The 25,128-nt window shown below is 43.7% G+C and overlaps 1 protein-coding gene across 2 annotated transcripts in view; it reads right to left on the bottom strand.

The window, feature by feature from the left end:
- Positions 1-466: 466 nt before the first annotated feature.
- Positions 467-25,128, bottom strand: part of PKP1 (plakophilin 1) — a 47,065-nt gene continuing 22,403 nt past the window's right edge. Inside the window, exons 4-14 of one of the 2 annotated variants that reach the window (XM_075055345.1) lie at positions 20,987-21,131; positions 19,192-19,399; positions 18,311-18,488; positions 16,042-16,156; positions 14,684-14,839; positions 14,405-14,581; positions 12,222-12,375; positions 11,579-11,765; positions 6,620-6,704; positions 5,217-5,317; positions 474-4,168 (exon numbers count right to left, since the gene is read on the bottom strand). In XM_075055345.1, coding sequence (XP_074911446.1) covers positions 5,246-5,317; positions 6,620-6,704; positions 11,579-11,765; positions 12,222-12,375; positions 14,405-14,581; positions 14,684-14,839; positions 16,042-16,156; positions 18,311-18,488; positions 19,192-19,399; positions 20,987-21,131 — 1,477 coding nt within the window. In that variant the 3' untranslated portion in view covers positions 474-4,168; positions 5,217-5,245. Of the gene's footprint in view, positions 4,169-5,216; positions 6,705-11,578; positions 11,766-12,221; positions 12,376-14,404; positions 14,582-14,683; positions 14,840-16,041; positions 16,157-18,310; positions 18,489-19,191; positions 19,400-20,986; positions 21,132-25,128 lie in introns of both variants that reach the window. The other variant, XR_012654107.1, reaches the window with a different exon arrangement.

The following is a 25,128-nucleotide window of genomic DNA, read 5'->3' as shown; positions in this document are numbered from 1 at the left end:
CATGACCAACTTTATGATGTACAGCCCATCCCAGTGACAGCTCAACACACAACAGAGCTGCAGAAAACAAGGTGAATGTCAGGAATTGTTAGGGAAGGAGAAGAGAACAGAAAGGTGGCTGTGATGTCTTTACATAAACCCATGGCTTACTCACCCTTTGCATATTGCATGCTGTTCTGGTCTCCTCATCTCAGAAAGGAAATAGTTTAATTGGGAAAGGTTCAGAGAAGGTCACTGCATGTGACAAGCTAATGGGTCTGTCTGAGGAACTGGTCTGTGTCCTGGGACTTTCCAGACTGGACCAAAGAGAAACTCGTCACAGTTTTTAAATGTAAGACCTAGAAAGCTTCAAACACAGCTCATATGAGCCAGGTTCAGAAGAAACTAAGGTGTGGGGGTTTTCCCCAAAACAAGCTTTGAAACCATACAGCAGTGACACAAATGATGCTATCGATAATTAAATTTTTCATGGATTGAAGTGGTGACTGTAAAAACTCATGGGAGAGAAACTCACTGAGGCTTGCCAAGGATGTAATGGTGGAGGAAACGGGATTTACAGCTTCGTTACTCATATTGGCATAAGGCAGGGTAGTCCAGACTGATCACTGCTGCAGGGTAACAGGCTTTTATGAACATTTCAAACAGACGCTTTATTCTTTCCTAACACTGGCAAGACAACCAAAATAAAACCATAAAAAATGAGAAGCTTGAAGAAATTTCAGCTATTTTTATTGATTTCAGCTTTTCCAGTGAAGCAAATACATACAGTACAGCCAAAACAAAACTCTGATACATTATTCTCACATACCTATATCTTACAGAATACACTGTATAGCTATGGACTGGTAGGCTAAGTTGGTCTCAAACTGGTGTGGGGTCAGAGAGGAATAAAACTGCCTACTGCCTTCTACTTGTCCATGAGGCTTCTGAAATGCTGGGGTGGGTTGGATTGTACATACACAAAACAAACAAAGCATTTATGAGAAAATAGACCAAAAAAAGCTCTGCTAAGTCCAGGACAAACAAGTATGGTATTTATTTACATGGTTGTGTGTCCTGTGCACAAATCAGGCCCCAACTGCTCTTACTTCTGCTGCCAGCAGAGCTAACGGTGCTGCTAGTTATGGTCCTTCCCTCCTCAGTAATTCTCCATCACTATGACCCAGGGCATGTGCTACGTGCTGTAGACCTGCCCTCATCCCTGTCATTGGGGGTATGGCCTACCTTGGCTCTTAAATAAGCAAGAAACAGGAAACCAGCTCATCGAAGAAGATGTCACAGTTAAAAACATGCCTTTAAGAAACAATACCTCCCTAGAATGAAAAAAAAAAATATTGTTGGAGATGAAAACAGCATCCATTTATGATGGAGGAAACCTCACTGAGTTCCTGAAACTGCTGGTTATGAGCAATGCCAGTTACCCTGATAAGTCTGATTTTCCTTTCTCTTCTCACAATTGGGCATCAGTATCACTTCAGTGACTTGGGTGGAGTCTGTAGTCCAGATTTTAAAAAGAGAGACTGAGAGGAAAATAGAGTTGAGCGTCAGAGAATTTCCTGGGGAAGAAATAGCTGCAAAATAGCCCTGGGATGGCAGAGTGGTTACAATTCACACAGCCTGCTGCTTTCTTGAGTTAGCTATTTTTTGAGGTATGAAAGCAGTAACATACAGCATCATAAAAAAAATTAGATTGGAAGGAACCTCTCTGGTCTGCCCAGCTCAAAGCAGGGATAATGTCAAAGCTAGATGAGATTGCTCAGGGCTGTGCCCAGTCATGTTTTGAAAATCTCTGAGGATGGAGACAGATTTTATTTCTATCTCTTTATTAGCTTTGGAAAAAACCAACTTTGCTGTACTTAATAAAATTTGTGTGAATGATGTATCTGTCTCATTGAGTCTAACACTTAATAACGAAATCTCCAGTACTTGTAAATTTAATTGTGAGATGATGATCATATAGCTACAGCTCTTTGTGCCTCATACAGCCATCCAGCAAACTGCATTACCAGTGAAAGCAGCAGCAGTGTTTTAAAATAAAGCCTAAATAACAGTCAATTAGAATGGATTTCCTCAATATTCCATCATTACATTTTGTAGTTAGGTTTGCCCAATTAATTTTACAGAGAAAAACATTAGCTCCCAGGACTTCTGTCGAACATGTAATTACAGGAACAAATCCGAATGCAAAATTGCACACAACATACTTTTACACCAAAACTGTAACAATCCTGCCTGTGGATGCTGCAACCATTTCGGACATCCATAGTCTTGAGTCTTGCTGAAAACATTTTGAACTGTGCATCTGAGAATATACATCCAGCTAGGGAAGAGTTGGCAGGTATGGCAAGGGCATGCCCAAGGGCTGGGGCTCCTTTGCTGCTCTTTAAATGCTCCTGAAACTGTCCTACCGGATTCGCCTGGTTCTAGCTCTCCACTTCAAAGGTGCTTTGTTTCTCTCTCATTTGGCTGGGAGCTCAGCACAGAAAGCTCTGGACTGAACGTGGGTGAAGGCAAGCAAATAGTTGCTGCTCATTAAAGTGCACAAGATTAAGCCACCCTTTGTAGTCCAAGAGAAAAAACAGCTGGAAAATGATCTCCCTCTGTGGACATGCGCTCCCTATGGTCTAAATGGGGGACGAACAAGTGGACCGCATTTCTTAGCTCTAGAGCTGTGTCAGAGCAAATCTGGACTTCATGGACGGTTCTTTAGCGGGCACAAATCACCCCATTTCTGTGAAGTGAATGGGGACATGCTAATTTCCGCCAATTTAGGAGTCTGACACTTGCAAAAAATCAGAGTGTTTTTCCCTTTCCAGGCTCATAATTCATCCTTCCCAAGCACCTCCTGCATCCCTGATATTTGCAAAACGGGATCCTGTGCCCCTGCACTGTTTGACGAAGCAATAACCATGTGTGTTGGACAGCCAGCAAATGCATCCTCAGCTGGTTCTTTCCCTGTGGATCTGAGCTGCAGCCCCTCTGGGGACAGGTAGAGAATATTTTTCTTCTGGAGAGAGGAAGATCAGCCTCTTTCATCACATGGTTCCTGTCATAAGAAGTGGGTTGCCCTGAAATGAGTTCAGCAGTCCTCTATCACAGCCTTAGCATCACAGGGTGATTCATGTAATTAAAGATCACAAGAAATAAAATATTTCCAAACCTGACTTCACACAAGTGCTTACATTCCTTTGCATATTAATACTATTTCTTTACATTGATCAGTAAAACCAATATGTGATTAAAAAGGCCACATCCCTCACTTTTTTCAGTCCTGTGTGGCGGTCAGTGATCCCAGGGGAAAAACACTTTGCCTGTCTCCAGCTCAGCTTCTCAAATGCCACATTTGTCCAGGTACAGTCACGAGATTGAGTTGTTCTGGCACTCAAAATGGTTCGGGACCCAGTAATATTCATGCTCTGCAGATGTGTTGCAATTGTCCCCTCACATACAGCTTCTGAGAAGGGTTACTGAGACCCGGGAGAGAGTTTGCAGACGTCAATTTGCTTCTTGAGATAAAGAGTTCACGTGACAGGAAAGAAAATACTAATAACTAGAAGAGCTCATTGGAGAAAAATTCATAAGCAGAAAAGAAGCTTGTGTTTATAAATGTTAGGAATAACCAGCCTTTGTAAAGAAGAGTATTGTTGTGTGTATCTGTTTATAATGGCCATATCCAATGGGGGACCTAAAATTGGTCATTTTTATACTTGTGGGTAAAAATAGGTTGTGACATGTTTTTAGTGTGGCAGTATTTGGTGCATGGATCGGGTGGAATTGGAAAAAACTCTGCAAGGGGGTTAAACTGCACAACTTACACCGACTTTCGGTGGACGACAGGGGACTAAGCCTGGAGGGAGATCCTACTCACCATGTGTGCGCATGTATGTTGCCTGCATGCACACATACACAGCGACACGTACATAGTTACACAGACACACTCTTTGCAAAAAAAAAAAATAATTATTGACATCAAGAAAGTATAACCTCAATAGAAGTCCCTTCTCCCCCTAAAAAGAAGAAAATGCTTAAAAATATCAGTATCATCCACATGAAATCCATATGTTTAGTTTGCTTTACAGTTGAGTTAAACTCAGAAACACTCTACATCTTTAACATCCTAAGTAAATGTGAAAGGGTTGTCTTCCTGGACATGAACCAATTCCAAATTCTGAAATGGAGAAAAACAAACAAAAACCAAAAGCCCAGGTAATTAGAGCATTCAAGAAATCTTTTCATTACATTCAAAACCAGTTTTAAATCTTTTTCTTGTCCTGTACCCAGTTTCTGTACTCCCCATAGCTTTTCACCCTAGACTTCCATGCTCCTCTGAGTCTCAGTGGAAACACCCCAACAGAGCAAGAAGTGAAATCCACACCTGGGCAGAGGAAAGCAATGGGCTTTTGCACCATTTCGTCTTACCTGAGGACTGTGCAAAGAGCATGTTGGGGAAGAGAGCAAATAATTCATTTTGGATAATCTCAATCCCCATCATAGAGACATCAGATATTTGAAAAGTGCTTAAAGCTTTTTCCTTCAGTGGGAATTATGAACCAAAAGTACCTTACAGATTCAATCCTCATTTCACACTGAAGAAAAAACCATAATGATGCCCTGAAAAGTCTGCCCACGATTTCTCTAACCTGGTTTCTCTACTGGGATTTTTCAGACGACAGCATGAAGTTCCAAATTTTGATGTGAGGCTTACAGGCAGATTATTAAGTGCTCAAAAAGTCCCTAGGGGTGATGGTTAATGCCATAGCATGTGCTGGAATTAATTGCATGTTACTGACACTATCTGGATAACATTATTCAAAATTCAGGAATGAAAGTACTGTCAGAGAGATTCCTGTGAAAAGCCCCACCTGAGAGGATTTGGCAAAATGCAATTAATCAGTTATTGCTTGGCAAAGTAAGTAAGGAAGACACATGAGGCACAGTTAAGTCCAGCAGGTTTGTCCTATGGCATCTGTGCTGAGCATGTCTAAAATACATAGCTGTGTAGTGTGGGCAACACCTGCACTAAACCCAGGACTGCACAATTTATGACCTTTCATCGAAACAAACACTTTGCAGTTTGGGCTGATAAGATTTGGGATTAAAATCTCACAAACCCACTTCAGGGGAGATTAAAAACAGCAAAGAGCTCATAGGGTTCACGCTCCACTCGTTTGCCCCCAAAACCACCCCTTCCCCATGCATGAGGGCCCCATTCTCACCTGCAGCCTGAACGCGTGTGGAGAGGCTCCTAAAATCTGGAGGACAGGGTCCTGAATGTTGTTCCAGCTAAAGATCCCATCATGTTCTTATCAAATCCTTGCTGAAAAAGCAGATGTATATGAAGTGCAGTGAGCGCATATCAATTTCAAAACTGATAGCTATCTATTGCTGGGAGAGAAAGCCTCCTGCCCCACTTCAACAGCTATCCTCCACTTAAAAAGTGTGCTTCATTCTCAGACAACCTCCTCTGTCCTCCCTCTGTGTGCCTTCAATACGTCACCCTTATTGATGGACTTCATCTTCTTTGCATCGTTTTCCGTCCACCAAGAACTGGATTTCTCCAGCTTCACTGGAGGAAACCTTTACTTAATCCTTCACTGAATAATATTTCATCTTATTCCTCATCCTGGAAAAAACAGCAAAGATATATGCATGATGCATATATCCTTGCGGACTCCCATCCTTCTCGTCTGATGTGTACCTATGCAATGAACATCTGTGTGAACACAGGAGTGACTCAATCACATCAAAATGAGTTGGCACATGCTCCTGAGCAGAGCCTAGCACAAAGCTACACAAGCTCCTATGGAGAAAGTCCCTAACCGTTAATATAAGAACGGTATTTAGGTACTCTCTACCTTCCTGCCCCCAGGGTACTCCCCTTTGTGGATGTTACTCCTTCTCTTTAATTTGGCCCTTTACTCTCTGCAGGTGCTGCTGCTGTTGAGTTGGAAAAACCCAGCTTGTTCAAAGAAAGCCACTGGGAGCTGGAAGCTGGCTCGGTGCCCCATCTGGCTCTGCACTTTCACAGTTTCTGTTGCAGGGAGAAAACAAATCCTAAATACTCCTCCTCTTGGTTTAAAAGATTACCCTGACTGTAGGGGTGATGTAACCACAGGGTAGGATTATGGACACAGAAGAAAATGGGGGGAAAGAGAGAAGGAATCTTGCCAGGGACCTGTTGGGACAAGCTGGATCCTACACGATGGACTGCAATTGAAGGGAATCTCCCAAGCTAGTGCAAAACATCCAGGTCTGTTCTCAGCACAGAGCAATGCCATGCACACAGGACAGCTTCGACTCCAGGACCATCGTGGAAGAGCCCACCTAAGCTAGCAACCTCCCCAGGGTGCAAGCTGCCTGACACAGACACGCTGCTGTTCACTTGGTCCCTAAAGTCAGTCCTGGCAGCTGCGGTTGTGACTTGCTGCCTCTTGCTTGGATCTTAGGCGGGTGCCCGTGTGCTGAGAGCATCGTGGTCCTCCCAGTGCCCCGGGCTCCTCCCAGCCACTGCCCGTACTCGCTGCTGAATCACGGCCTTTGCAAACTCACCGTCTTCAGCGAGTGAGTCAAGACCAGGGTTGTTCTTGTCAGCCGAAAAGCAGAAAAGCGTTTTCCTTACCTGCTTGAGCACACTCTGGAGCTCCCTGTTCGACCAAAGATCTGTCAGGAGGAGGCGAGCAGCTTCGGCTGCTTTTGGACAGGAGCTGGGAAGATGAAAGCAACCCTGGTGAATTATGGCAGGCCACAGAGCAGCAACCCACATGCATTACCGACAGCCTTTAAATAAGCCCATCTCCATCTGGGAAGCTGGCTAGACTTGATGGAGGACTGTCAATAAAACCTTCCTTGCCCTCTCAGCAATGTTATGTGACAACAACCTCTGGGACCAGAACATGACAAATGAAAAAGAGGGGAGGACTTGAGTGCAAAAACGAGCATTAAACTGAGCTGAAGGAGTGTTTCTGGAGTGTGAAATTTGGGAGAGTGAAAGACAAGGGAAATGGTGCCAATCCTTGCCTGGAGTCTGTAGGGACAGTGTGGGCGAATCTCTCAGGAGAGCAGCAGAGGAAAGGGCTCTGTGCTGCCTGGTGAGGATGAAGGAGATGGGAGCATTTGTAATAACAACATCTGCAACCATAAGTCCTTACTCAGCACAAGTTAATAGATACTTGCTCACGTAACAGCTCCGAAACCATGAGTCATAGCAGTACCTTTTATAATTTTGGAACATTTCATACAACAACCTAGATATAAACCTCCTTGCTGGTTCTTATCACTGCTTCTGATCTCCTGGACCTCGTCCTGTCTGTGGGAGACTCCTGACCTGGGTTCAGTGCAACAGCCTCAGCCTGTCTTGGCCAGGGTGATGGAGAGGTATGAGACCAGACTCAGGACCCTCCCTGTATGATACAGCTTCACAAAACGTTGTGTCCTCAAAACAGTCCTCATCAGGCTACGAGAAATGGGACTGACAGTGGTCATCAAGAATTTGGGACCTGCAAGCACTGTACTCTGAGTGTGAAAGGGCAGGAATGTAACTGCATTCAGTAAATTTAGGGGTATTTCTCTAACATAAAGAGCAGTTGTTACCAAAGAAATGAGCAAGTTTAACATGGTCATAAATTCCAAAGTGATTGTGCAGCTTATACACATTGGTATTGTGTGAAGGAGTGGGGGAGCTGCAGACAATCAGAAATTCTTGAGCAAAGTTTTGGGACGGAAGAACTAGGTTTTATTGCAAAATCACTTCTCTGGTTATAAGCATCCTATGCCCTGTCACCAGAATGACGATGTTTAAAAAAATTTTGTGGCTGAAATGTTGTTGGTGGCTGCAAAGCCATTAAAAAACAATAAACCCAAATGTATCTGTGATTAGATGGTCAGTACATGTCCTGAACACTCTTTCAAGGATACATTGTTTCATGTTGTTTCTCTTTCTAAGCTAGAGTAATTTTTTTTATTTTTTTTTTTTTAATTTGCTTCTAATGATGCCAAATACATACTTTTTGCCATTATATCTTCAGAGCATACCTCAAAAGATTTTTTCTTTTCAAACCAAAGTTACCAGCATCTGGTATCTGAGCCATCTACAAATTCAGACAAAAGAATTTCTCCACTCTTAATTTGAAGGATTGATACTGATTCTGTTTCATACTGCTACTATTTAGGTATAAAAAGATTAAACATGAAGTGATGGAGCTGTGACAACAATTTCATTATGTAAAGCAGCATATCCTAAACAAAAGTGCTGGGAATGGTGTGACTATAGCAGTGTATAACATGGAGCAGAATATCAAGGACAGATGATTTGGGGAAAAACTTGCTTAAAAACAAGTTGCCTGAAAATCAAATTTGATTTTAAGGACAGCCTGTTTTTTGCAAATAGAATTACTTGTAAAAATTTGTTGAAAGACAGCAAGGAAGGTGTCCACTGGTGGCAGTGGCAGCAGTCATCCAAAAAACTATTGACTCAGTGAAACACAAACAAGAACCTGATCAGAAGGAGGTGGTGGGGCAGGGAGGTAAGCATGAGGGCAGCAAAAAAGACAAAGATTTTTTACATGCATATCCAATAATGGGGGAAGATAATGTTTCCTCAAAGGACAAAAATATCAAGAACCTTATGTATGTCAGAGGACATGCCAAGGAATTCCTGGAAGAAGGATTTCTTCAGGATGTCTTAAATTTACAAAATTGATATCAGGGTGCAATCTTTGGAAGAAATGGGAAATTGGATATGTGTGGATGAGAAGAACTCTCTTCCACAGAAAAGAATCAATGAAAGACCGGAGTTGCGTGCAAGATGAATTTTGGTAAAATGTTATGGTAGAATTAAACTGCAGAATTAAATTGTACAATAGAAAAGGTGTGAAAAGTGAATGAACAAAGAGAAACTGAAACAAATCAGTGATAAAGGGATTGAGAGATGAACTGCAAATCTGATGCTCTAAAGTACAGAAAGAGATTTTGGAGAAAAGCTTTTAGTGCAGCCAGTAGAATTACTGGGAAAATGATAATTTTATTAGTGAAATACTGTCACTTGAAAATGAGCAGAAGAATATTTTTCAGACAGTTGGAGAGCAAAGATGAAAAGGTCATCAGACATCACAATAAATCAGTAAGAGTAGCTTGATTTTTCAGAAACACCAACAAAAAGAGAAGGTAATATTCAATATTTTGGCAACTTGGATTAAACATAACAAAGAGTGAACGAACACCATCACCACTATGATGCCCGTGTCATAGATGAGGTAATATGCAGGAGATGGAGACAATTATTTAATTGGGATGCTCCAGGAAGGAGAAGAAACCACAGCTATCAGATAAACTGTTGAACCACTTATGCCTTTCACTCAGAATACAGCTACAAGAAACATCAAGAAAAAGAGACCTCAGCTTTAAGGAGTACTGGCTGGCATTTGAGAAGAACACAGGAAAGGAAAACTTCCATAACTTACTTGTCTGTAACCTGGAAGCTCTTACTAAAATATGAATATAAAATTGTTTGAGCATGTTAAACAAATGATTTACATTTTCAAATGCAATGAGAGACCAGTTCAGAAATATAGGTAAAGATTTGTTGGGTGGAAGAAGAAACATATGCCAGGGAGGCACTATGCAGACACACCAACCAAATCAACACCAGTGCTGGAGGTGAAGGAGGCGTGTCCACAGGGAAACTGAGGCAGATTAACAGAGAAAACTCTGCAAAATACTAACAAGGTGCAACATGGCATGGTGTTCTCCATGGTGATTTGGTCACCACTGAGACCTCGTCTGTTCTCTATTTCTGCTGGCTGTGGTGCTGGGATGGAGGAGGTTGATAGCATGGAACTCACCACATTCAGCATCAGTGTGGGCAGCATGGGGTCTGCATCCAACCTAGGTAACAGCCCCCAGTAGAGATGTCGGATCTAGTTATTACCATCAGGGAGTGGGTGAGGCTCTTTCTGATGTAGGACTGGACAAATCCAACCCTAAAATTTCTTGTTTATCTTCACAGGCTACACAGGAAAGTGGGAAAAGTTAGATAACTTGTGAACTAGCAAGTGTCCGATTCACTAGAGGGGAGGTCTCTTTCACATGTGCTCCATGGGAACAGCCTGAAATGATATGGCTCGAATAAGTGAAGATTAGTCCTGGGTGTAAATTGTAATTTTTTCTAAAAAATTGAGAGCATAAAAACCTTTGGGGACAAAAAAGATTAATGGAGGAAAAGGAACAATTCAGGTTTTGGACGTTGTAAGAACTGGGGAGTTTCTCAGAAGGAATTTGTGATACAGACAGAAGGAACACACTGAACACATCCCCAGAGTTTAGTAACTCCTCACAGTTTAGTGAGTCATTGCAAACAAAGCTCATCACACAAAGCAGTCAAGACAATTAAGGTACACACAACCCCAGTTGTGCAACACTTTGCTGAAGTAGTAAATTAGCTGACAACTGGTCTGAGGGATCCAAAGAGGGACTATAGGCAGAAGTAAATACTATTCAAAACAATGAAGACTTAGAAGAGGGATGGGTTTCATGTTAATTGGGCTTGTTGTAGAAGTGGAAGCGTATAAAAGCAGCAAACTGATGGATGTTCATTGGCTGAGATTCAACCTAAACAAGGAAGCCACTTCTAATGACTGAGTCCCTCTGCTGCCATGAAACAAGTGATGGATTGTAAGTGGTTTATCAAAGGATGATGGAAAAGGCATGCAAATGTCTTTTCACAACAGAAAACAATAGGTTACTTGTATAAGGTATTTTAAAACAAGGACATGATAGGAAAGATGAAAGTTTAGGAAGGAGAGTAGGTGGTCAAAGATCATGTAAATTTAACACCAGTTTGGCCAGAAATGAACATACAGGTGGGCAAAGGTTGACAAGCTTTTGCACAGGGCTGTAGGGAGTATGGATAACAAGCAGGACAGAATTACTACCACCAAAACTCAAACCAAGTCCTAAAAGAGAAAGTGGTAAAATACATTGAGATTGCTCAGTTGTTCTAAAATATATGTGAGTAGACCAGTGGAGGTACATATATATATGTATCATCACAGCTGCATCTTTGCCACTTGAGGTGGATGTTTCAACAGAAAGATGAACAAATCTGAACGTTAAAGCTAAGCACAACCCCAATGTATCAGCAGTGCTTGAATCTCAGACCTCACCTTCATGATAAGGTTTGCAGGAAGTTGTGAGTGGGAAGCCCAGGTGCTAGGCAGTCAGGCTGCATACTAATATCTCCTGTTTTGAGGGCTGGGATTTTTAAAAGGGTTTAAGATGTTGGTGCTTCAGTTCTTTTTAGGATTTCTTAAAATTCAACCAGCAAATTTCCTGAGGCCCCTTTACAAACCCCACCCTGGATGGCTCATGCCTGTTTCCAGGAAACCAGCGCTGAGGATTTCTATCTACCAACATGCTTGAATTTTATTGGCTCTCAATTTACAAGCACAGGAAAAGAATAATGCTTTACTATGGCTCTGAAGGGTGCGGAGAAGGCTCTGGGGTTAATCTGGCTTTGCACAGAGTATATGGGCTCAAAAACGTCTATCTATGACCCTCTCCGTGCCTTCCGCCCCAAACTCACCCATTTCGGCACAGGCTTACTACATTATTTAGCATGTTGCTTGTCAAGTAAGACTTTCCCAGGTGTGGGTTGGACATGATGAGGTTCCTCAGAGTGTAACAAGCTGATGTCATGATCTCGCCATAGCTGTTGGTATTTCCAGACTGGAATGACAGGAGACGTGATACATCTGGGAGCACCTGGTGAGCTAAAGAGGTGGAATGTTCCAATCAACATTTAAATAAAACCTAGCACAAGTGAATGATACTATTTGTGTTAGCACTATTCAATGCAAGAATGCAGTGTTATCTCTGGAAGGAGACACTAATAATGTTGGACAGTAGTGGCATAATAGTAATCACTTGATTTTCAGAGACAAAATAAGTGCTGCAGGCCTCCGGAAGGGCAATGATGTTGGTCACAGGTAGTCAAGTCCAACTCAGTTCCCAAAACACTATCATCCTTATGATCCTGCAGATAGGACACATTTTGTTAATTAAGCCTGCAGATATCACCTGCAACTGTCCTTTTGACCACGAGAAATGACACTGCTTTGCACCAATTTTGGAGTCCTATTATGGGGTTTAGAAAGCAAGATGGGCAGATATTAGAGAGTTAGAAACTAGACAGTGTTCTGGAATCCACTGTGGTGGAAATTACTTACCCATGGTTTTGTGGAGAACAGGATGCCGGGACATGTTGCTCAACAAAGAAGCCCCAGACCGGACAACTTCAGAGCTGTTGGACTGGAGGAGCCGTGCTATGCGAGGCAAACCTTTTTCCTTCAAACCAATCAATTGGCTCATTGCGTTGGACATCTAGGAGGCAGAACAGAGATGTCTCATGACTTCTATAGCCAGGAGAATACAACTGGAATGATGTACGGGGCCAGACAAACATGACTACACTATAAAATAAGCATCTGTATAATACCTTCTTCTGCTACCATAGTCCCACTTACTTTGTCATTTTCCCCTCTTCACAGACATTTGCAAAGTCAGCCTCATCTTCTGTGATACAACTGGTACTTCTGTCCTCTTTCTGGAGCCTGAGTGGGGACAGATGCTTACCCAACTGATATTCCCAAAAGCTGAAGTTTCACCCCCATGTCCATGTTTCCCTTGCCCATCTCAACACCCTTGCAGCTCCCTGCCATGCTACAAGTAATAGGCTGTGGTGGAATAGGAACAGCTAATGGATACCTTTAAAAAACAATCTGAAGACCAAAATTACTCTTCTTGGATCCTGATCTCATGTTTGCTTATGTAAATCTAGAAGATCTCAGGATGTACCCAATACAGATGAGTGTTCATGGACATTGAAGCACATACCCTTAATAAATTGCCCTCTTATTGATAGAGTTTAAACTGAACTTCTCAGCTACTGCCCCACCAGAAAGGCTGCTGGAGATTGTCACCATCAGTGTCCATCAACAGTGACATGGGAATGGAGGGAATGGGCTGGAAGACAACCCTCTTCCAGTGGGATGAGACCCAATTTCCCTCCTATGCTCCAGGAGGCACATGTGCCATGTTACAGTTTCACACCAACAGGACTGGGATGTGTAAAGTGGAGTCTGAGAAGAGATTTGGAGCCATCCTCTTTAAGCTAAAAGATTACAGTAAGCTTTGTAAGCTTGTCCTCTGCTTCCTTTTCCTTCAGGTGACAGCAAACCCAGCAACCCACCACAACTCTAGCTCTGAGATGGAATAAGACCCTTGAAAGGAGAAGCCACTTCTGCACATCCAGGCAAATTCCAACCAGAAGGCTGAAATAAGTTACTTCAACGCTGTCAGAGCTGGTTTTTGTTTGTTTTCTTCCCCCCTTCCCAAAAGACATTCTTGTGTAATGATGTTGATTACTGAAAGGCTTCTTATTTCCGTGGAGCACATAGCTCTACCCATACTGTGACAGTCTCTCTCCACCTTGTTGTTAGTGGCACTGCTTGGTTAAACGGCCAAAAAAAAGGTTCCCAAAGTATTTCACATTGACAGACTCGTAACAAAAGCTCCCAGCAGATCAGAGCTGGCAGGTTAATGCTGTCCTAGCAGCGAAGGCTCCTTTCGTGAGTCACTCCGTGTTTCTGGGTGGAACGCTTTGCACACGTGACACGCCTCTCCTACGTATGAAATAATTATCTCTTTATCTCCCTAGCCATCTTATTTAAATTGGAATTGATGAAGTTCGACACAAACAGACAAGTTGAGGTTTGTCCACGTGAATGCAGCCTGCAAGGACATGCCCACAGTAGCGAAACTGGGCACAGCAGAGCTGCTGTCGTGATGTGTCCCTCACCATGCCCTAGCTCCCACAATACCCACAGTGTCATGCAGTCCCTGTCACCTCCACACTGCCATACCTATGGGTTAGGACATCTGTCAGAGCTATTTTACAAGCAACTCTGATGTGAGGACAAGCCACAATCCACAGCACAATCCACCCTGTTATTAGAGCCACCTCCCACTTAAAAAAACACACACAGGTAGTGGTGCCTGCACATCCTTTCTCTCTCCTTTAATGACATCTGTCGACATGTGCACATCTGGGCACATCCTCACTGGTGTCCTGGGTGGCGGGTGCCAATACCAGTAGATGCTGGTAGTATGACCATCAGACTGGGGAAACCTGGAAACCCAGTGTAGGGATCTGGGATAGACCCTTGGGATACTGATTATAGCCCTCCATGAGACCCTATTTTTGGCATTAATAAATACCTCAGCTGGAGCATCCACTGTGGAAAGACTTGCAATAGTGCCCTGAAGTTTAAGGAGGACATTTTCCTTTCTGATTACTGTAAAGTGCTGACATGTTTGGCTGCATGTATGCAGAAGAGAGAAGAGTGCTTACCAGCCCTCGGCTCGCAGTGAGGTTCTGCAGAGCTCCAGCACAAGCTTCCAGGGTGGCATCCTTCTTGCTCTGATCCATCAGGGACAGATAGGTGCGGATGGCATCGGAGTGGTAGAGCCAGCTGGGTCCTTTGGGTTTAAAATCCTCCTCGGGAAGGGGAACACCGTACTCATCATTCTACAAAGAGGTAAGAAACTGGAAGCTCAGATCCTGCTCTTCACTTGCAGCCCCTGCCTGGGGCTGAATATCACATTTCCAAGCCTCTGCAGCACATCTTACCTCCATTTTACCACTTCTGCTGTTGAAACAGCCTGTGAGAGTTTTGTCCATATAAACGCTCCTGGCCATGTGGTTCAGTTGGGTGTATTTGTTGGGAACTTCAGCATCCAGGCGGTAGGAAAGGTTGTGCAGGATGCAGATGCAATTCTCCACAGACTGAAATCACCCCCAGAATAAAAATGCAAGCATCACATTAGGCAGAAAAATATGGAGCAGCACATTGCTATAGCTATGGAGAGCATATATACCATGCCATAATTAGCTTTTTAGCAGTTATACAAAATAAGCTCCTGACCCTGCTTAAGGTAGCAATGGACGGGAAGGTAGAAGGAGGTAGACTAGACATGAATGAAGGCCACGTAGCCCAAATGTTATATTGTGGATCTCAGTGAGCTGACTCAGTGAGCCTTGTTAGGTCCCACTGTCACAGACAAGTTGATAAACAGGAAAAGAGAGTGCAGAGGGTGGTTATAGCAAACTGCCCACTATGAAATGCCAACTCTTGAAGGTCTTCCTCTTGCCATAGTCCACTTCCAATGACTTTATCCAAGTCACAGGTACAGATTAGGGGACACTTTTTACGAAGAACAGGCTTTTAAGCCTCCTTTACCTGGAGGTCAGAGTGCCCAACGTAGAGCAAGGGAGAATTTTCACTAGATACCTGTAACCAACACCAAAACATGTGGTTACATTTCTAAAGAGCTGTGTTCAGTATGTGCTGCTGAAACTGATCTTCTTGCAAAAGCTGTCCCCAAAAGAGGATTTGCTCAATCCTGAGCTCATTTGAAAAAATTTTGGTACTTTGTTGGGCATTGAGGACTTTAGGGTGTCTGGCTAGTATCACAGGTGTTGAACTCCCGAAAATGTGGCTACAAACACTATTTTGTCCAAGGTAAGTGCTGTTTACACAGAGCAATCAGAGTCACAGTTAGGGGACTGGCAGCTCCTGGCTTCCTGCTGAATGTGATGCCAATCTGGGGTCTATATACTTGAGTCCTGCTGGATGGAGAGATGTGGTGGTGGGAAGAGCAAGAGATGGAGGTTAAGATGCTGGAAGGATCCCAAGGTGGGAGGGGAAGGGAGGAAAGTATATTGGGGGGTCAGGAGCCAAAATATTTTGCTGTGTCTCTGTGTTTGGTAAAGGGAAATTGTAAAACCCACCTCTACTTCAGGCCCAGAGCACAGAGAACTTGCAATCCTACAACAGATCACATGGGATCTGGAAGGAAAAGAGCAGCCACAAAGAGTCCAGTCCCCTCCTGTGTTTGTTTGAAAAGGATTTGGAGATATTCCCAAAGTTGTAATTATTAACTATGTGGCTGAACTCTAGCAAACAGCTCGGAGTGAGCATCTGGTACCTTATCATCAGGTCGGTTAGAAGCCACACAGTTCTGGGCATAAGTCATGACTGAATCGATCAAGCCAGGGTAATTCCTCATGGTCTGTCGCCCCATGTCTGCAGAACTCAAGTTTCTGAAGAAAGCCATTGCAAAGCATGTCAGGAGAGAAGGAGGAGAGAGTATTAGTTGGGTTCACTTACTAGTCTCTATGGGCTCTACTCTGGCTATAGCTGTAATTGAATTTAAGGATATTTTTGTAGATTCAGCAAGGCTGGTGTACTGCCTTCATTTTGGAGGCCTTTTGTAGGACTGCACTGGTGCATAGCTCTCTTGTTGCTCTTTAGGATTGATTTCATCTAGGAAAATGTCCTGTTAAGGAGCTCTGCATAGAAGACATCCTCTTAGTGAAAGTAACTATCAGCAATATTTTGCCTTAGAGGCTATGCATGTGACATTACACAGACTCATTGCCTCCTTGGAGGTGTTTCCAAAGAGTAGACTGAATAAAGACCATCTGGGACTATTGTGAAAATCAGGAAGGTGCATAAGGTTGTTGACCCTGCATAAGGAGCTATGCAGGGTCAACAGCAACATTTGCATGGGAAATGGAGGCAGAGATGCTGAAGAGCAGCAATCGCTCTGACCAGAGGGACTGACCAGTTTGTAATGTTGTAATGTATTCCTGAGCACTGATTGCTGCCAGGACAGGGGAGTTTTTCCAGTAACAGGAAATGGGTTTTGTTGTTTTGTTGTGTTTTTTTGGTTTTTTTTTCCTTCCCTGTTTTATTGCCTTGTAGCTTGCAAATGAAAAACAAAGAGAGGTTGGCAGTCGTTGTGAGATATTCACTCCAGGCGTTCCAGAACTGGATTTGATGTTCACTGTGATTTGCAGCCTCCTCATTAACATGAATTCATCTGCAATCCAGAAATGCTTGAGCAGCAATGGCTCGAGCCCAGGGCAAACCCAAGGCTGTTCTCATCTCTGCATTATGATGTGGCAGGGCAGTGAGTCAGAGCAATCCAGGCTCACCCCTCGGAGCAGGGGCTCTGGACCCAGCCGCCCTGCTTTCCTTACTTGGCTTGCTCCCCAGTCCTGCTCCCCCCAGCCGTTTGAGCTGCCTTGCTGACCTGCATCTGGCAGTCTTCACTGGCGTTGTTGGATATTACTGTCACAGACTGTGATAAGTCTCAGGAGACAGAGCCTGCCTTGAGTTAAACTCCACGGAGACCTCCTTTCACAAACTATCATCATACCCTTTCCTTCATTTTAATGGGGTATTTTGTGGCATTTGTGCATTGAGATGGTCTTAAAAATGGAGCACCTCATATGCAACATACACTACACATCCCAATGTGCAAGTGCATGGGGAAGGTGTCTTCCAAGACAGGGAAGGGAGCAGCACGCGCTATCTTTCAGACATGGTTCCCAGCCACAGAAGATGATAGTATCATGTCTCAAAAGGCCCCTACCATATTCACCCATTTCGTTTCATAAGCAGATACAGCTCCTACTAGCTGCATGTCTGGTAAGGGTGTGGTTGGTGCTGCACTCCCTCAGGGAGAGCTTCAGTTGATGAAAGTACCTAATTATACAGGGTATTTTTTTTCCCCCACTTGTTCCCAGTGAGACAAGGAGCTTGCATCCAAGTGGAGGAGGGTGGTAGGAGAAATAGCAAGTCAGGGCGAATATCCTCTACAAAAGGTCTTTGGCTTTCCTGTGAAAAAAATAAACTACTCTGGTCTCAGTCAGCACCTCCTGTTTTGTAGCTGACCCGTCTGATAGAATGATCCAGGAAAAGTCCAGGGCAATGGGACTGCTCTGTACTAAAACAGTTATTAAAATCAGTGGGAAAATGCTTGTTTTCCCCATGTAGAGGATTCTGCCTTTTTGTCACCTAAAACCAGTTTGTTTTCTAGCAACCAAAATTTTCTTTGGAAGCCTCAAAAATCTAAGGGTGAAAAGTGTCAAGTTTCCTGGTCTGAGCCGAACACTGTCAGGTTTCAGTATTGCAGCTGTCCTGTGACAAAGCAACTTAGATTTTTTGAGCAGAGACTTAGCAAGAACAAACTTATATAAAAAAAAAAAAAAAGAAAAAAGCTACCAAGAAAAATATTTTACATGTAATTTTTTCTGTACCTTCCCTTAGTCAGGAAAACTTCCTCAAGGAGAATTTTTTGTTAATACAATTGCAGTAAGCATGTCTTTCGCTTATTGTAAGAGGATTTAGACAGATTCAGCTTTTGTCAACAGATACAAGCTACAGTAAATCCCTGCTTGATGACCCACCTCAAACACCCTGTAGCATTGAAGAATACTTCTGGGTCAATAATTTCTCTTGTCCTATTGCAGCTGCCATCAGACCAGCCAGAGAAAGGGATGATAACACAGTCTGTCAAGACAGGGAGGGCCTCCTGTATCAACTCTTCTTTTAATTCATCGGTGGAGGAGAGGTTCCAGAGCAGTCCTAGGAAGGAGGTGGGAGACAAGCTCAAGCAGAGGGTCACCATGCATTAGAAACTTCCTTTAGGTCAGGGTGAATTCCAGCCCCAAAGTCCTTCTTCATTCCATCCCTCTTTGAACTAACGGTGAAGAGGCTGCCCTAAACCCTAGTCTCTGTCCATCCCTATGGGAGACAGGCAGGATGAGCACCAGGAGCATGGTATCATGTGGAGGTGGGCATCTAAGCATCCTCACTCCTCCCAAAATTGGTGTTTATTGCCATTAGGTTGCAGGGGGAAGGCATCTCGTAAAGGCTTGCTCACAAGACCTCAGTCACACCAACAAACTCATGTCAATCCATCAAGAAAAGGCGAGACACCAGTGCTCAACCATATTGGGAATGCCAGCTCCCTTGGCCTTCCCTGGGAACAGCACGGGGTACAGAAAGGCATGGGAATGACAGGGTGACCACAGCTGTGGGGGGAAACCTAGGGCAGGTGCTTCCCCAGTGGGCACTTATGATGTGAAGAACCCTTATGGGACATCAAAGGGCCAAGACCTCCTCTGCCTTCTGTTTTAGGTTGCCATTTTGTGTTACAGGAGCATAATATACCCCTTTTGTGGTATGGCAGCACCATGGCTACTGGGCCTTTGTGTGCTGGAGCAACACAGACCACAGGCAGGGAGGACCATGATCCTTGCTGAGGGCTGAGCAGTCTGCTGTGTACCTGTCAGTTGTTTCTGAATTTCAGTGTTCCCTGTCCTCCGTAGGAGGCTCACGCACTCCCTTATCCCATTCTGCCGCCGAGTTTCTATCTTGTTGGTTGGATTCTTGAAGACCAAATTTCGGAGGGCTCCAGCTGCTGCTCGCTGTACATTCTGGTTTGTGCTGCGGAGCAGCTCAACGAGCTTGGCGATTCCCCCCAGCCGATAGACCTGTATCAGGAAAGACATCCTGCCATCAGGATGGTGTGCAGAGCATTGCTGGGACAGGGACAACGAGAACTGTCACGGCAATGCAAGGAGTCAACATGACACATACTCAGACCTGGCAGTAAAGGATGGCTAGAGCTTGCAGATGGCATGTCTGGTTCAGGCCATAGGTCATGAGCATGAAGGTGCTGGCCTTGAGGTTGAAGCTTAAACTCTAGATGTGGATGTCTATGAGTAATGGCCATGGACCGAATCCTTTGCTGATGTAAATGTGCTTGCTCCCACAAACTTTCACCCACCTCCATTAGTTTGCATCAGGTGAAAATGTTGCTCTGCGTATCTGTAGAGGACACTTGTAGCAATATAATGACATGATATGGTAATTTATCTGCATCCTGAAATCACAGGCTGAGCTTAGAGGGATAGTCACAGTACAGTGTAAACACCCTCGAGGTCAGCCAGGAGCAGTACTAGGCCATATTCCAGCACTCAACAGGGGCAGCACCAGAAAGGGTGTGAACCCTGACCTGCAGGACACCACACTCATGCCAGGGAGGTTTGAAGACAGCTCCAGCTGAGCTCTCCAAAATGATGAGGGTTCCCACTCAGGATGTCCTCTGTACCAGGTCTCCCGGGGACACAACCCCACATGGAGCCCATCCTGGCACAAACCAACCCATCAGCTGGAGATTTGCTGACAATAGAAAATGAATGAGCACCTTTTAGAGAGGAAAGAAAACAAGCGTGTGCTCAGATGACTCACATACCTGCTCTGACACATCTTTCTGGGAAGCAATGGGACAGGCCAGTGCTCAGAGAGTGTTTTCAACGGTAACAAAGGGTGTGGCCACCCCACAATTTGTGACTGTAATGTGGGCTGGGGTACCTGCACCCAGTTCAGCCACAGCAAGGGCACAGAGGTACGTCCCCACACTGTGCCAGCATGTCCAGCTCCACTATTGTGCCAGGAAATGGAAAACCACCTCTATAGGGATGGCATTTTGATAAACCCGTGTTTGCATGGCATGCAAACGTGCCAGGGTGGGGATAAACTTTTTTGACAGCAGATCCATCCTTGAGAGTGCCTCCTTTGCTGCATGGTGGCATAAATTTAGTAATCGGAGAGTAAGAGCATAAGAAAAGTATGCTGCACTATAAGAAAGGCTTCTGTTTGATCAAATATTTTTGTACATGAGCACTAATTAACCCATTGGCTTAGACGGCTGAAATGGCTGAAATGTCACTGGGCAATGCACAGTGAAGATCACAGTGGGATTTAGGGCAATTTTGTGTGGCTCTGACACTGCAGGTCTGAGATAGCAAAAGATTCATGTGGAACCAGGTACAATTGCATCCAGAAGAAGACACTGCATCTGGACGGTTGCTTCCGTATCACTGTTAAGAGAAAGTGGCCACTAAGAGTTGAAAAATCTACTTAATTAATTCCTGAGTGTAACTAATGAGGTATAAGGCTCCATCATAAAAATCAAGGGGAGCTATGGATCCTTGGTACTGAGGAAAACCAGTTTCAGCCACCTCGTGTGGCATCACATCCAGTGTGACAGCAGAGCTCTGAAGGAGTTTGCTCACCTCTTGCTTGGCAGACTCATCCTGGAAGCAGGTGTGCTGGAGGTAGTAAGCACCCATGGCCTGGTATTTGTCATCAGAGGAGCACAGAAGTTGTATGGCTTTCTGGATGGTCATTGTACCACCATCTATCTCATCACCACATATTCTGTGTTAAAAAGAAATACAGCATGGGTTGAGTGCTTGGCCAAAAGGGCTACATCAGTACTGGGAATTATTAGGAAGGAATCAATTACAAAATGTAAAATATTATCACATTGCCACATAAACTACATGGTGCACCCCTAGTGCATTTCTCCATCTCAAAAAAAGAGATGCTAAAAGTGGAAATTATACAGTGGAGGACACTAAGGCTAATAAATTATGGATCCAGTCTATCCAGAAACAAAGGAGACAGAATATAAAAGCTCGGTTGAGGTGCTAAATGTCTAATCATGCCTGAAGTGGAAGGTTTAACGAACAGAGAACCAGTATTCATTTTTCCTCAAATAAAAGAATTAGTGGACAAGAGTGAAACCATCCGTCAGGTTATTAGGACAATCTAAATTAGGCAGATGCTTTTCCCACAGCATGTGATCCTTTGATGTGAGATGTGGTGGAAGCAAAAATGTGAGGGCAGTTGATGGTCTTCGGAGGCTAGAGCAGATCCCTTATAAAAAGGTGACAGGCATGTCTGGAGTGATGGGATGGACAAATATTGAGTTTATGAAATACTAATAATAGCACTGAGACATCCTGCTTCCAGGGTATGTTTACATTGGTAGTCTCCAAGCTCTTCATAAAAGCTGGCCACTGTCATCATCCCCTGTTATAGGTAAAGAATGTGCCGACAGACTCCAGAAGAAGGGTATGAATCCCTCTGGCTTGAAGCAGTACTGAAACCTTGGGGAAAATACAAACACCTGAAGATTTGTCCGCTTGTCTAGAAATATGAAGGTTCTGCTCTCTTTGGCTTGTACTTAGCATCATCTGTGATGTTTTAACCACATAAAATTAGAAAAGGGTACAAACTTTCAGACTAATGAAGGGGCTCTGGACTGCAAAGCTTGTCTGTGTTTCCTATTGTATCAGTCAGTCTAATAAAAGTTACTATCTCTTCTTAGCATCCTTGCATCTTAGGCCTGCAGCTGGCTGCAGCAGGATCTCTGCTCACGGCAGCAGGGTCCACATTAATTTGCATCAGAGTAAATGACCACGTAAAGTTCAGGACTGAGAAGAATCAAAACCCAAACTCCTGTTTGGTTATTACTATTTCAGCAGTGACGGGATACAAATGGGAAAGGCTTTGTAAATGGGAAAGGTTTTGTTAACAGCAGATGAAATCAAAAAGCGTGGGGCTTTACTAGGACAACTAGGTCATCATTGTGCCTGACTGATGTTATTCCCTGTTCAGGATCCAGTTGTGACTGATGGGGAGTTTTACCTGGAGATCGGGGAGATGAGTTCCTGTTTGAACGACATTAATTTGTATATAAGCTCTTGCTCCATGTCATACTAGTGAGTGACTATGTAGAGGGCCTCATCATCTTCAGACAATCCGATAGACTAACAAAACAGTGTTTTTTAATAAGGTCTTTAAATGAACCTATTACATTTGAAGTATTAAATATTACTACAAGGGAGAGGCTTCTTCTTAGGCATGAGATATGCAGACTCATTTTGATTGTGCCAAAGAAATGTTATGAATAAAGGTCTAGAAAGGACACTGAAGTGTGGTCACCACTGCAAGCAGCTTACAGTAAGATAAAATATTTTGTCCTTAACCATCCAAAGGTTGACCTCCACACAGCACAGAACAGTGAATAATATCTACAATTCTATTGCAAATTTCATACAAAATATCAAAAACCAACAATTATATTGTGACACTGGAAGACAGCATGAAAGACTGTTTTGTCTCCCCTACCCTCACTGGTATAAAGTTGCACCCAGTTTAAATTACTCATTTAAGCACCTGTGTAGTCAATGGAGAGAAATAGGTGCTTCCAAAGAACAGCTTGCCTTTGTGTCTTAGACATTTTTCCTAAGACAGGAAGACCTGCCCTCTGGAGATGCTTCTGCCTCTGTTGGTATACAGGAATGGTAGACAACAGTCTTGGATTAGACCTTAAGCGTTCAATGTCTAAGGTTAGATAAAACTCATTCCACTTTTTTTTCTACACTAACAATAAAACATCACTTCATCATAAGATTTTTCATCAGTTTGAACCTCTATCAAAACTTGGCTCCAAGAAACTTCCATTACACTTGCAACAAGGAAACATGAAACTGGAAAGACAAAGTTTAAACTAGAAACTATGGAACCTCAGAAATTTTTTGTTTGGATCCAAGATGCTGTGATTTTCTTAGTTCTTTTCATGCTCCTGAGACACACAAAAGAGCTAAAACACCAATGGATCCAGCATGAGTAGCACCAGAGGGACTTCTCCTTTAAGAGTTCAGACCTGGGTTGGCAGTGTGAGGAGGGAGGCATATTAATAAAAATACTAGGTCATTGCCATGCAGCATATGTAATAATGGTGATTTTTTTTTTCTTTTTAATTTACCAAATTGAGAAAACCCCTAAAACAGGTGCACTTTTTATGAGAAAGAAAGATGTCCACTTGGCCCAGCGACTCAAGGAAGCAATTTTCTACACATCCACTCCATAAAAAGGCCAAACCCTCCTTCAGCAGGGAAAAACTAGGTATCCAGATCCAGTCCTGTGTGGGAAAAAATGGGGAAGGTTGCATTTCCCCTCCTAGCTCACCAACAGGAGAAGTTCACAAAGGGTGAGCATGGGCTGTTATGCCACCCGAGAAGAAGCAGCGATTTCTCCTAGCTGAAAATGTAATCACTGTGGCAAAGCCCATGCTAATGGGAGATTGTTCATCAGCCAGTCAGGGATATTCCTAACCAGATCTACACCAGGAGAACAACAGCCTGCTCCAAAACAAATTCTTGGACTGCGGCCATCTCCAATCTGGGCCAATGTGCCTGGTAGGAAGAGCTCCAAAGGCTGTTCTTCTTCCACAAGAAAGAGACAATCAGAATGGGGAGAGACCTCAATTAGAAATGATTCAACAGCAGACAAATTAGATGATCAGATTCAGGTGTGGAAGGGAAACAAATACTTAAGAGGATCAGTATCACAGAAAGGCAAATTCCCTCATTTGATGCTAATGCCTTTCGTTCACTTTCTCTTAGCAGATTGGTTTGTGTTAATCAGATCTATATCTCCATCCTAGTTGTTAGGGCTACAAGTCCCAGGAGAGGAGGAAGTCAGAAAACTCTAACAAATTCTTTTGTTCATTAAAAAAATCAGAGTGAAGACATGCAAACCAGAGTGCCTAGCACATCCAAGCCTTCCCATCAGGCCACACTGGAGCAAACCCAATAGCCATGCTCCACACCAAGCAGCCATATCCACCTCTGGGACATGGCACCAAGGTTTTGATGCCACTGGAAGCTCAGCTGGAGCTTCCCCTTGGGCTTTGCTTGGTGGCTAGGTACTAGGGAAGATGGGCACAGATTGACAGTGAACTGGGGAGGAGGAGATCCTCACCATGTGCAATGATATGAACCCTGCCAGGACAGCATCACACACAGATCCACAGCAATTGGTTTGGGTGCAAATGCACAGTGCAGACAAATTCACGTCACAAGAAGCCAGCACTGTGAAAGAGTAATTTTTAGAGGCAGTTTACCCCAAAAAGAACAAAGCAAAATGAAGGTGCTTATCATCATGCTTGGTTCTGCTTTCATTGCGTGGCATAGCTCTGGAGAATTTATGTTTTGATACTGATCACCTTTATTTATCCCAAAAGAGAGGAAAACACTCTCAGTACCTTTTCTGACTCTTTGAATAACTTTTATGTGTTTTCACTGTTTATAGTATTTCCAGAGAGACTGAGCTCCTGCCTGGGAAGGAATGGTTATGAAACACACATTTACTATCCCTGAACTTTAGCCACAGTTCACAGAGGCTGTTGCAGCTCGGCTGGGGCCAAGTCAGCATCACCATAGAGAAATATGACCATATGGAAAATCCAAAGGGTTGCCCCCGCCTTTACTGCCTTCTCCATAGCTGCCAGCCAGGGTGTTCAAGGCCTTTAACAGAGTAGCACTAAGATATTATGTATTTTCAGGTGCCTTGAGAAAGCCTT

The sequence above is a fragment of the Buteo buteo genome, chromosome 23, assembly GCF_964188355.1.
Source record: "Buteo buteo chromosome 23, bButBut1.hap1.1, whole genome shotgun sequence".
NCBI classification, from domain to species: Eukaryota; Metazoa; Chordata; class Aves; order Accipitriformes; family Accipitridae; genus Buteo; species Buteo buteo.
Note: the sequence above shows the minus strand (reverse complement) of the source record. Positions and strands in the feature narration are given on the sequence as shown.